This window comes from Mustelus asterias, unplaced genomic scaffold (genome assembly GCF_964213995.1).
Source record: "Mustelus asterias unplaced genomic scaffold, sMusAst1.hap1.1 HAP1_SCAFFOLD_776, whole genome shotgun sequence".
Taxonomy (NCBI): domain Eukaryota; kingdom Metazoa; phylum Chordata; class Chondrichthyes; order Carcharhiniformes; family Triakidae; genus Mustelus; species Mustelus asterias.
In genome coordinates, this window is record NW_027590723.1 from 8,240 (window position 1) to 21,614 (window position 13,375).

The 13,375-nt window shown below is 41.3% G+C and overlaps 1 protein-coding gene across 1 annotated transcript in view; it reads left to right on the plus strand.

Annotated features, from left to right (window-relative positions):
* Nucleotides 1-1,704: 1,704 nt before the first annotated feature.
* Nucleotides 1,705-13,375, plus strand: part of LOC144487405 (serine/threonine-protein phosphatase 4 regulatory subunit 1-like) — a gene marked incomplete at its 5' end in the record, with an annotated part of 42,963 nt that continues 31,292 nt past the window's right edge. The window contains 4 exons of the mRNA XM_078205495.1: nucleotides 1,705-1,883; nucleotides 3,283-3,387; nucleotides 5,185-5,271; nucleotides 11,275-11,460. Coding sequence (XP_078061621.1) covers nucleotides 1,705-1,883; nucleotides 3,283-3,387; nucleotides 5,185-5,271; nucleotides 11,275-11,460 — 557 coding nt within the window. The remainder of the gene's footprint in view (nucleotides 1,884-3,282; nucleotides 3,388-5,184; nucleotides 5,272-11,274; nucleotides 11,461-13,375) is intronic.

Here is a 13,375-nt window from a genome sequence, read left to right on the forward strand (position 1 = left end):
ACAGTTCAAACTGAAGATGAGCTAATTTGGCAATGCCATGCTGACCAATTGTTGTCATCTCAAAATGATGTCTCCAGAATCATCTACGGAAGTACCAAGTCTTTTAGTCCCTAGTGTTGTGAATGCTACTACGGCAAATCCAGTTGAATCTCAGTTGCCTAATTGTGTAACTGCTACTATACAAAGTGAAAATGAAACAGAATTAGTTCCAAGAGAACTAGTGCCTACTGAAGTTTCAAGTCACACATCTAGGGTCAAGGACAGCCAAATTCCAGAAAGTCATGTACAACCAAAAAGGAATAGACATCGTCCTGATTGACTTCTTTATTGGCTGCGTATAATGATTAATCATGCATTGTACTGTGTCCAGAGAATTATTAATCCTATGTGTAACGTTGAAGTAATTTGTTGTTGTGACCACAGAAGTAAAAGGGGGAGGGATGTTATGTATAAAAGGGTTAAAGGTTGCTTTAAGAGCTAATCATATGATTTGATGATAATGTCATTAGTTGTTGCAGTTTTACTTTCAGTTTTGTATTGTGCAGTGCAGAGGATATTTCTTTCAATAAATTTGTGGGGTTGCGGGGATAGGGCCTGGGTGGGATTGTGGTTGGTGCAGATTCAATGGGCTGAATGGCCTCCTTCTGCACTGTAGGGATTTAATGATAATGAAAACCTGTTGTGTGTTAATTCGAATCTACCTGGGCAAACCGTGTCCTTTCCTTTCTGTTAAAACCCACAACCCCTGACATAGTTAGGACATTAGAGATTTAAAGAGAGAATTATGGAGAATAGGATTCAGTAGACTTTTTGCCATCACTAGAATTAAATGAAAAGATGTTGCATTAGACACCTATGCCTGAGAAGAAGATGCAGAACTGAAGTAGTCTAATGGTGAGGTGTGACAAGGGCATTGTGGATTTAAAAGGTTTGAAACTTGAGCTACTGGGGCAGGTGATGTAAATCCGCCAAGATTGCGATGGTGGGTGGGCTGGACAGTACAGAACAAGGTCGACGCAGCAGAGTTTATGAAGATAGAGGGTGATCCCAGCAAGTTGAGCAGATGAAAAGTGGAGTCCAGAGCTGGAAGGGGCATGCTTTGGAAGTTTGTCATGGAAGCATTTTTGTACTGCAGGGTACATAGAAATTGAAGTTCATCTCGATAAGACAAGACATTAAGCTGGTGAATTTTTTGTTTGCGTCTGTGTATGCCTGAGCTATGGATGTGGACAGTTATGGAATTGCACTTTGAGGCGACAGTGGTTTCATATCCCAGGCTGCATGTGAAAAAAAGAATTCAACATCAGTCTCACTGTTGTGCACCTCTTAGATGCATTTGACAGAGCTGTGCAATGGAAGCAAAACATCTGCCAGCCTTCAGTATGTCATAGGAACAAGAGTACTGCAATGAGGCCATACTTCCATTCAAGCCTGTCCTACCGTTCAGTTAAATCATGGCTGATCTGTATCAGAGTTCACTCTGCTTGCCTTTGTTCCATAACCTTTAACATCTTTGCCTAACGCACATATCAACAATATATTTATTATTATTTCACAAATGTATGTATTTTTAAGAATTATGAAGTTAATACAAGTGTTGACATAAACTGAGCATAACCATCTTTCTAAAGATTATATAAACATTAATCTTCAGGTCTCAAAGTTGGAGGATGGGAAAGTGATCTGTATTGTTTTGTCCAACAGCACAAGTGGATGTTCTAACTGCTGCCCTCAGAGCTTCCGCTCTTGATTTTGAGGAAGAACCATCTGTGGAACCACTGTGTGACCGAACAGAGTCGCAAACAGATACTATGAAAGTTGACCCTGTAAATGTCGACCAAGACCATGTGCCTTTAACTGCTGAAATTTCAGCCACTGTTGAGGTAGGCAGATAGCCTTGATGAACTTTTGGAATTCGTAAATTTCCTTACTGATTGAAAAGAATGCTATTGACTAAATGTACCCATTGACTAAAGCTGAATTGTTATCAGGTTGAGGCTATTTTGTGTGCTCCGGGAAGAAAAAAAAAACAAATCAACAAAAAGAAATTTAAATAATTTTGTTTTAAACTGGCTTTAAATCTGATTCACCTTGGGAACACAGTAGACAAATGAACAGGTGATCACAAGACCCCACATACTTTAATCTTTGGGTTCAGAATCAACCTGTCATTTCCCACCAGAAATCCATTTCACCTGTTGATCAGTGTGAAGAAATTCCTGATATTGGTAACTTGACAGAAAATACTGAAAATATGTGGCAGATCTCTCAGCATCCAAAAATAAGTGTGCCTCAGTTTTGGGTTCAGATCCTTTGCCTGACTGGAATATGAGTGCTGACACTGCTTGCAGCCAGAGTAACAATTCGCCCTTCTACTGGTACTGATGGACCTGCTCTGTATTTCTAATATTGTCTATTTGTTTTGAATTTCCAGCATTTGTACGTTTGTCCTTATTTGACATCAACCCCAAATTTGCCTTTCATTAGTTTTATCCTGTTATAGTGTTGCAAACTAAGCATTGTTCCATGTTGTCTTTTTGAGATTGTTAACTAAATCTTCTCCGTGTGAGGTCTTCCCTGAAAAATTATTTTCGTGGCAATTTCCCCAACTCTTGCTCTTGAATCATTCCAATGATATTGACTACCTCTGGAGCAAATTCCAGACTTGAACGTTTTTGTGTTTCTGACCAAAACTAGTTGCAATACTCGAGGTGCTGCCTGTGCAGAGAGAGCAGAGTGTGACATTCTCTGTCTTATTCTTTGAGTATGTAGTTCAGATTTGTTTTGGTTGCTGCTTGGCATTTAACATATTCAGTTTCTGCTCAGTCTAGTGTTTTTGATCACTTTTGTGATGTTTGGTGCCCTTTTTTTGAGTGCAGTAGCTTGCACTTTTGATATCAGTTGAAAACTAAGGAACCTGATTGAGAAACTGTGTTTCTTTTGGATCGCAAGTCAATGCTGTATTGTGGTCAAAGCTTGTCCAAAATTTCATTGATTTCCACATTCATAATTTTGGATGAGTCTGTTTTGTTGACAGACATGTCCTGCAACTTGTAAGAAGCTGATTCAATGTTGTTTTTTAACTTATCTGTTCAAAATTAAGATGCGGTGATTATTTTTTCTGTAATCCTTTTATCCCCTCGCTCCACACCTCCCTTTTAAAATATGCTTGGCTTGATGCCAGACTAATAGCAATTAGAATGCTTTAATTGTTTGAATTCTGGAAGTTTAGCAATGGTTATTTAAGACCTCTTTATCACACTTGTTTCTGTGCATTTGCAGGAAGACTGTGTAAGTGATGCAGTATATAGCACCAACCAAATGCAAGAGGCATCTCCCTTTTCAACATTGGTACCAGATGATCACGTGTTCACTTATTTTGAGACGGTGAGGTTATTAAAAAATAGTTTAAGTGTGGCATGGTTTGTGAAAAGCTCAGTATTTTATTAAGAGTTTTTGAGTCAGTGCAACATGGACAACTTTCTGGTCAAGTAGAGACTGGTGCTGAAGTTCAGTTATCAAAGACATCTAATTGCTCAAATCCAGGTGCTCGTTGAGTTTAGCAGTTCCTTCTGTTAACATCCACTAGAGCACTTTGCTAAATCAAAACTATATCCTGCTTGGCCGTGTGGGCAGGTAATTAATATCTGCAAGTGGCTGAGTGGCCACGGTGACATGGCATAAAATGTGAATAGATGTGAAGTTATTTGTTTTGGTAGGATCTGTATAAAGGTATTTTTCAATATTCAACTATTGAACATTGATAGTCAAAGGATTTGCATATCCTTGTTCTTAAAGTTAACATGCAAATATGACAAGCAGTTCGGAAGGCAGATGGTATGTTTGCCTTTAATACTAGGGGATAGAAACATAAGAGTAAGGAAGTCTTGCTGAATATATACATGTGGCTTTGATGCGATCGTATCTCGAGTACTATGTACGTGCCTTAGAAAGGGGTGTAACTAAGGTTGGCTGGATTGATTCCTGAGGGAGAGAGTTAATGTAAGAGAAGAGATTGAGTCGAATGAACCAATGTTCTTGAGTTTAGGAGAATGTTTGGGGGGGGAATCTCATTGAAATGGTTAAAATTCTGAAGAGGGCTTGATGTGGTGAGGTTGTTTCCCCTGGCTGGAGCGTCTAGAACTACGAAGCATAATCTCAGGCTAAGTCGTTGACCATTCAGTATTGAGGTGAGTACAGTCACTCGCAGTTGTGGCTCTTTGGAATTCTACACCCCAGAGGATTATAAATGCTTAGTCACTAAATATAGTCGAGATTGTGATAGACGTGAGTTTTGGGCTCTAAAGGGAATCGATTTGGAATTGAGTAGGAAAATGGTGTTCAAGTCTATGATCAGCTGCAATCTTACTGAATGGTGGAGCAGGCCCGAGGCCCACTCCTGCAATTTCTTGTGTTCTTATAGGGTTGGCCCCGCGGCACTCAGTAATAATGCCTCATCTCATTGCAATGAATATAAAATGGCATGATTAAAGTTTTCTTTATAGTTTTCCCTATTGCTAGGGCCTACAGTTTTCACTTGCACTTTATTGCAAGTTTGGTGGGGATCGGTTAACTCAGTTAGCTGGATGGCTGGTTCGTGATGTAGAGCAACACCAATGGCGTGGGTTCAATTCCCGCACCAGCTGAGGTTATCCATGAAGGTAACAAGGAGCCTTACCTTGCTCCTTGCCTGAGGTGTGGTGGCCTTCAGGTTAAATTGCCACCAGTCAGCTCTCTCTCAGAGGAAAGCAGCCTAAGGTCTTCTGGGACTATGGCAACTTCCATTGCAAGTTTAGATTTTGTTAGTTTGTAACACACAACTTCATTAATATGTAGAAGTTTTATATTTGTTCTAATGTGTTGTACAGATTACAAACAAAACCTTTTACCCACAGTTTTAAAATTGGGCAAAATGCACCAATCTTGTTGTAGAATGCTTGCACGTAATATTTATTTAACTTCTGAAATCCTTATTTTTGTGAAGCCTTGAATCACTCCTTAATTTTGATAAGTGGATCCTACTTGAGAGAACAAGGAACGGGATGCATCTGTGGTTTGTGGTTATATGAAACACATTTAAAACTGAACTGCTTGATTTAACATACGCAGACTTTAATAATGTAGTCGTGTTCAGGTGTACAGCATGTTGAATTCTCTGCAAACCATTTTTCTTTCCATCAACAGAACCTAGAAGGCAGGCTTCAGTTTATTCAAGATCATTCTTGTCGGAGGCAAAGCAGCTTTGAAGAGGATAAAAAATCTAAAATTCAGGTAATTGAGTGCAACAACTTTAAATAGTAAATTTTAAATAGTAATGCTGAAGGCGATACTGAATCATTAAAATTATTTTCATTGATTATTCACCTAGTCCGGAATCATGGACCCCTGTTTTATAAAGATCAGGTTTAGTATTCAAAGGTTGCAGTTTCTTGCCATGTGGGGATGTATACCACCACAACCTGTGAAATTGTGACCTTTACTGCCACTTTCAGAAATATACTTATAGCATGGCTGGACTATATGGCCTGTTTCCATGTTGCATTGTATTTTGGGGGAGACCAAGCATTCTAGCTCTTAGGAACATAACTATTCAGTGCAGGAGCAGGCCAGAATGTAGTTGAGGTCAAAACGTTGTGTGATTTCAAGATGAAATTAGTGATAACTCTTGTGGCTAAAGGAATATGGGGGGGAAGGTGAGATCAGGATATTGAATTTGATGATCAGCCATGATCATAATGAATAGTGGAGCAGGCTCAAAGGGCTGAGTGGCCTACTCCTGCTTCTAGTTTATATGTTGCTATGTATGTTTCTATTCAGCTCTTCAAGCCTGCTCTGCCATTCAGTGAGCTCATGGCAGATCTACTTCACCATTTTCCTGTATCCCCGTATCCCTTGTTTCTTTTTTAATATGGAGAGATCTTATCTATCTCGGTCTTGAACATATTCGATGACTGAGCATTCACAGTCCTCTGGTGCAGAAAATGCCAAAGATTTACCGCCCTTTGACTGAAAAGCGCTCCTCATCTCTGTCCTAAATGGCCTTCCCCTTGTACTGAGGCTGTGTCCCCTGGTTCTAGACACCCATGCGAGGGAAACTTCCTTCCTGCATCTACCATGTCGAGCCCAGTGAAAAGTTTGTATGTTTGAATTAGATCACCTCTCGATCTTCTAAACGCCAGAGAATAAATGCCCAGTCTATTTATTTATTCCCTCATCAGACAATCCCTCCATCCCAGGAATTTGTTTGAAGCTTTGTTGTACTCCTTCTATGTCAAGTCTTTGGGTACACACACCACTTATCAAGGTCCTATATAATTGCAGTAAGGTATCTTTATTCAAATCCTCTAACAATAAAGACCAAACGTACCTTTTGCCTTAATTGCTTTTGCCTTAAGCAACTTGCTTTAACTGCATGTTAACCTTTTCCCTATTTCTTATCCTTTATTTAAGTAACAGATTTAAGAACCCATGAGATGGTGATGAAACTGGGAAATGTTCAAAACAGTGCAGCAAACTGAGTAAAACATGCAATATATCTCTGCTCGTGTGTAAATTACCTTAAAAAATCATTTATACCATCAGATGACAATTCCTAAGCAACTTTGGATGCTTGTTTAGATGTGTTAAATTTAACACTTGTCATTTCTTGTGTCTCATAAAATACTACAATAAGAGAAAATGTTGCACCAAACACTTCATTCTCACTCATCTATGACATTAGACACTGTCTCTCAAATTGATTCATGCCAGAGTTGTTTCCTTGAGGAGAAATAGAATTGCATTTACCTATCATGTTGCCAAATCCCTTTTCCTTCATCCAGCTATCCATTCTGATATTGAGATTTTCTGTCTCAACTACCAACCTTTTGAAGGTTCATTTTGTGACCATGCTAATTTTTAGTATATCAAAATATATACATGAGATGTATCAAAAAAGGTTCCCCTCTGTTCTTCTTGCATCCAATATTATATTAACTATCAGAAATGGGCTGCTTCTCTCGACCCATTTTAGCACAAGTTTAAATAATTTTGTTACATTACACAGTAAACCTATTCTTCAAAGGCAATTTTTGCAGGCTTTCTTTAATACCATAGAACTATGGAATCCAACAGCGCAGAAGGAGGCCATTTCGCCCATCAAGTCTGCACCGACTCTGACAGAGTATCTTACCCAGGCCCTATCACTGTAACCCCATGTATGTACCCCACGAATCCCCTAACCCCCACATCTTGGGGCACTAAGGGGCAATTTAGCATGGTCAGTCCATCTAACCTGCACACCTTTTGACTGGGTGGAAACCGGAGCACCTGGAGGAAACCCACTTAGACACAGAGAATATCTGTGTGGAGTTTGCACAAGGCTGGAATTGAACCCGGGTCTCTGGTGCTTTGAGGCAGCAGTGCTAACCACTGTACCACCAGGCAGCATCTCCGTGTATTTGCATTAATGTTCCCGAAAACTTCAGTGTTCTTCCTTTTAAGGCTTTACATAGAATTCCATGAGATTTATTTTTACAGCTCCGATGACCTGAAGCATCATTTTGAATATCCTGTGAACCCATATTCTTAAATGGCTCCACTCTTGTCTCACAAACTAGTCGGGTCCCAAATTCAGTCCTTGGTCTTTGCTAAGTTATGATGTGGAGATGCCAGCGTTGGACTGGGGTGGGTACAGTAAGAAGCCTCACAAATACCAGGTTAAAGTCCAACAGGTTTAATTGGTTGCATGAGCTTTCGGAGTGCTGCCCCTTCATCAGGAGAGTGACTCACCCGATGAAGAGGCAGCACTCCGAAAGCTCATGCTACCAAATAAACCTGTTGGACTTTAACCTAGTGTTGTGAGACTTCTTACTTTGCTAAGTTAGTTAGCTTCAGATGGGGCAGAAACCCTAGAATCAGTTTAAACCCAATCAATCATAGAATCATAGAAACCCTACAGTGCAGAAGGAGGCCATTCGGCCCATCGAGTCTGCACCGACCACAATCCCACCCAGGCCCTACCCCCACATATTTACCCGCTAATTCCTCTAACCTACACATCCCAGGACACTAAGGGGCAATTTTTAACCTGGCCAATCAACCTAACCCGCACATCTTTGGACTGTGGGAGGAAACCGGAGCACCCGGAGGAAACCCACGCAGACATGAGGAGAATGTGCAAACTCCACACAGACAGTGACCCGAGCCGGGAATCGAACCCTGGAGCTGTGAAGCAGCAGTGCTAACCACTGTGCTACCGTGCCGCCCAAGGGAGTGAATAAGGGAGTGAAAGGGAGTGAAAATTGAGTGTTGGTGCCAGAACTCCTTGCTTTTAAGCGTACGTGATCACTTGTGTGAGGCACTAAAGGGAGCCAACAGTCCCAGCAAAACAATAAATGCTTTCAGGAAAGTGGGAGAAATTGGCAGGATTTTAAAAAAAACTTCAATTCTTTGAATGGACTCTTGTTAATCTTTTGAGTGAAGCTGTGTTCTGTTTTTGTTCACATCAGTCTCATTTATTGGTTTAAAAGGTGTGGCATTGCACATGAGATTATTGAAGACTAATGTCTTGCTTCTAATACCCGTCACTGGGTAGTATTTCCATAAAATCACGTGTGCTTCTGATCTGACTGTTTTATATCTGTAAGAAGAGATGAATCACCTATTTTAATTATTTTAAATAGGCATTGCCCTAAGAAACTGTTTAGTGTATGGCAGCACCTTGAAGCATCCTATATCTGAATAGTACTTGCTTGTTGATTTTTAATTGGAGCTGGAAATTTTCAATTCTGTATCGAGATGCATTTATTTAAAGTTAAGAGGTCACACAACAGGTTCTCGTCCAACAGGTTTCCTTGAAATCACAAGCTTTCGGAACGCTGTTCCTTTGACAGGTGAAATGGACAGGTGTGCAGGCTCAGAATGTATAGGCAGAGTGACGATAGCCCGACACTCCGAGGTAATCAAGAGTGTCAATGGAAAAGTACAGACAGTGTAGGATAGGCCAGCTGAATAACAGGAATAGGTAAGCACGGGTGCTAATAGATAAATGCAAGCTGTTAAGTATAATCAGTACATGTAAAGTGTCGACAGGCTGTATAACAATTGAAGGGATGATCTCAGAATCAATAATTTAAGGTAGAGCGATAATTAGAAATAACCAAGAGAAAGATGGTGCTAAACATTATGCAGGTTCAGGCAGAGAGATCATCACCTGTAATTAAGGCTTGCGAGGTGTCAAAACAGGACAGTTAGGAAGATATTTTCCCCACAGAACAGTATGGTGGAGTTACATGTAGCGCGACAGGAACCCGAAATCCTGGTTAAGGCCATCCTTATGAGTGCGGAACTTAGCTATCAGTTTCTGCTCGGAGAGTCTGCGTTGTTGTGTCTTGAAGGCCGCTTTGGAGAATGTTTACCCAAAGGTCAGAGGCCGAACGTTCTTGTCACTGAAGTGTTCTCCAACCTGGAGGGAATGCTCCTGCCTGGCGATTGTTGTGTGGTGTCCGTTCATCCATTGTTAGAGCATCTGCATGGTCTCTCCAATGTACCATGGCCCAAGGCATCCTCTCCTGCAGGGTATGATGTAGACTATGTTGGCCGAGTTGCATGAGCACATACCATGTACCTGGTTGGTGGTGTTCCCCGTGTGATGGTTGTATCAGTGTCAATGATCTGGCATGTCCTGCAGAGGTTACTGTGGAAGGTTGTGTGGTGTCGTGGTCACTGTTCCTCTGGAGGCTGGGTAGCTTGCTGCGAACTATGGTCTGTTTGAGGTTAGGCTGCTGATTGAAGGTGGGCTGTTTGGCAAAGGAGCAGCGCTCCAAAAACTTGTGATTTCAAATAAACCTGTTGGGCACTCACCTGGTGTCATGTGACCTCTCATTTTCCACCCCAGTCCAATACCGGCATGTCCACATCGTTTAAAGTTAGTTTCCATGTATTTCCTAGCAAGCATGCCAAAAGCAAGGTAGAATAATTTTCATCCTCTAAACTAATACAAAAATAGTAATATTTTTATGTAACACGCTCTCTCCCTGTGAAGTGCATTGCTCCTTGCATTTTGTCAGTGCCCTCATCAAGATTGTTGCAGGATCCTCCTAGTTTATTTTGCCTACCTAGTATTATCTCTCTCAGTATGGTGGTAATGACAAGCTGAGGTCTGAAATGTGTTGTATGCAGCATTGTGATTCATGTGACAATTTGACTCTCTGATTTCTAGCCCTGGCTTTCACAGTGGAATCATTGTAAGCATGTACTCACTTCCTGCTTTACTTTTAAACTGCATCTCCTGAATATATAACGTTTGCTCTGGTTCTGTAAGGCTCTAATCATTTTGAGAAAATCCACTTTGTTTATAAAGGTAGCTTTCTTTAAAAGCATAGCCATGTGTATTTAACCTGCGTGCACTCTCTCTCAAACCATTATGCAGAAGAGCTAGAGTGTATCTAAGATCGAAAGAAACTTGAATGCTCATCAGAAAATCAAACCTGTCAGATTAGAAATTTGATTAATATTTCTGCAGTGATGCTTTGTGATTCTGCTTTGCTTCTCTCAATATATCTTGAAACATGAGCTGTTTTATATCTTCAACAAGGAAGTAGCCCAGTCACAGTGCTTCACACATTATGAAAGTAGTCCAAGGGCAGTACATTTAAAAAGAACATCCTGTACAGTCAGAGAAATGAGATCATACCCACTTTGCAAACTTTTGACATTAACAGCCATGGAATGAATACAGTAAATAATTCGCCACATCCCTTTGGAAATGTGAATTTCATTATGAAGAAAATAGATGTTTCGGTCAATCCTTAAGAAATTTTTATATTTTCTAAAGTTACCATTTTGTGGATCATTACGATGTTAGATTTTACTTGTAGAGTCAGCTGAGTGAATGTCCTTGACTTGGGTTGCATGGTGATTAGAGACAAGTGCTGTCAATACCTCATGCAGAAAAGTGCATGTTGACATATTCTTGAAGGTGAGATCAAGTTTGACCATAATCCCACCATAGTTAAATAGCCCACTAATGCTCACCGTCTGATCTCCATGTATAAAGCATTTCCAATGAGGTGAAGTTCCAGGCAACTAATGGAAGCTGGACTTGAGCACGTGTAGCTACTTACTGCAAATGAATGGTCATGGAAATTTGGGAGGGTAGGGAGAGGCTGAATGTGGAAATGAGATATGTAATTGTTTACAAAACTTGTCTTACAAAGAATATTATTGTGCAATAAAGTTTATTATAAGATCTAGAAGTTCCTTGATTTAACCTTTTCTCATCAATATTTTCAGGATGTGGTCCCTCAAGCATTGCTCGATCAGTACCTTTCAATGACTGATCCTTCACGTGCCCAGACTGTTGATACAGAGATAGCAAAGCACTGCGCTTACAGTCTCCCTGGCGTGGCATTCACTTTGGGCAGGCAAAACTGGCACTGTCTGAAAAATACATATGAGATACTAGCTTCAGATATGCAGGTACGTGGTGTAATTATGCAGTTTTGAAAACCAATACTATAGAACATAGAACAGTACAGCACAGTACAGGCCTTTCGGCCCTCGATGTTGTGCCGAGCTTTGTCCGAAACCAAGATCAAGCTATCCCACTCCCTATCATTCTGGTGTGCTCCATGTGCCTATCCAATAACCGCTTAAATGTTCCTAAAGTGTCCGACTCCACTATCACAGCAGGCAGTCCATTCCACACCCCAACCACTCTGAGTAAAGAACCTACCTCTGACATCCCTCCTATATCTCCCACCATGAACCTTATAGTTATGCCCCCTAGTAACAGCTACATCCACCCGAGGAAATAGTCGTCTGCACTCTCTCCAGCGCTTCCACATCCTTCTTATAGTGAGGTGACCAGAACTGCACACACAGTTCCAAATGTGGTCTCGCCAAGGTCCTGTACAGTTGCAACATAACCCCAAGGGTCTTAAACTAAAACCCCCTGTTAATAAACACTAACACACTATAGGCTGCCTTCACGGCTCTATCCACTTGAGTGGCAACCTTCAGAGATCTGTGGATATGAACCCCAAGATCTCGCTGTTCCTCCACATTCCACATGACCCTACAATCCACATTTAAATTTGTCCTAGCAAAATGAATCACCTCGCACTTATCAGGGTTAAACTCCATCTGCCATTTTTCGGCCCAGCTCTGCATCCGATCAATGTCTCTTTTCAGCCTACAACAGGCCTCCACCTCATCCACTACTCCACCAATCTTGGTGTCATCCGCAAATTTACTGATCCACCCTTCAGCCCCCTCCTCCAAGTCATTTATAATAGCAGAGGACCCAGCACTGATCCTTGTGGTACACCGCTGGGAACTGGTCTCCAGTCAGAAAATTTTCCATCCACCACCACCCTCTGTCTTCTATGAGATACAGTAAGAGTTTTAACAACACCAGGTTAAAGTCCAACAGGTTTATTTGGTAGCAAATACCATTAGCTTTCGGAGCACTGCTCCTTCGTTTGCTACCAAATAAACCTGTTGGACTTTAACCTGGTGTTGTTAAAACTCTTACTGTGTTCACCCCAGTCCAACGCCGGCATCTCCACTTCTATGAGATAGCCAGTTACTTATCCAATCGGCCAAATTTCCCTCTATCCCACACCTCCTTACTTTCTTCATGAGCCGACCATGGGGAACCTTATCAAACGCCTTACTAAAATCCATGTATACGACATCAACTGCTCTACTTTCATCAACACACATAGTTACCTCCTCAAAGAATTCAATCAAATTTGTGAGGCAAGACTTACCCTTCACGAATCCGTGTTGACTATCCCGGATTAAGCTGCATCTTTCCAAATGGTCATAAATCCTCTCCCTCAGGACCTTTTCCATTAACTTAGCAGCACTGAATGCATTCAGTGTATAGCAGCACTGTGTGCATAGATCCCTGAAAGTTGGGAATCAAGTAGATAAGGTTGTTAAGAAGGCATATGGTGTCTTGGCGTTTATTGGTAGGGGGATTGAATTTAGGAGTCGTAGCGTTATGTTGCAACTGTACACAACTCTGGTGCGGCCGCACTTGGAGTACTGTGTGCAGTTCTGGTCCCCACATTACAGGAAGGATGTGGAGGCTTTGGAGAGGGTGCAGAGGAGGTTTACCAGGATGTTGCCTGGTATGGAGGGGAGATCCTATGAGGAGAGGCTGAGGGATTTGGGATTGTTTTCGCTGGAAAGGCGGCGGCTAAGAGGGGATCTTATTGAAACATATAAGATGATTAGAGGTTTAGATAGGGTGGATAGTGATAGCCTTTTTCCTCTGATGGAGAAATCCAGCACGAGGGGGCATGGCTTTAAATTGAGGGGGGGTAGTTATAGAACCGATGTCAGGGGTAGGTTCTTTACCCAGAGGGTGGTGAGGGATTGGAAT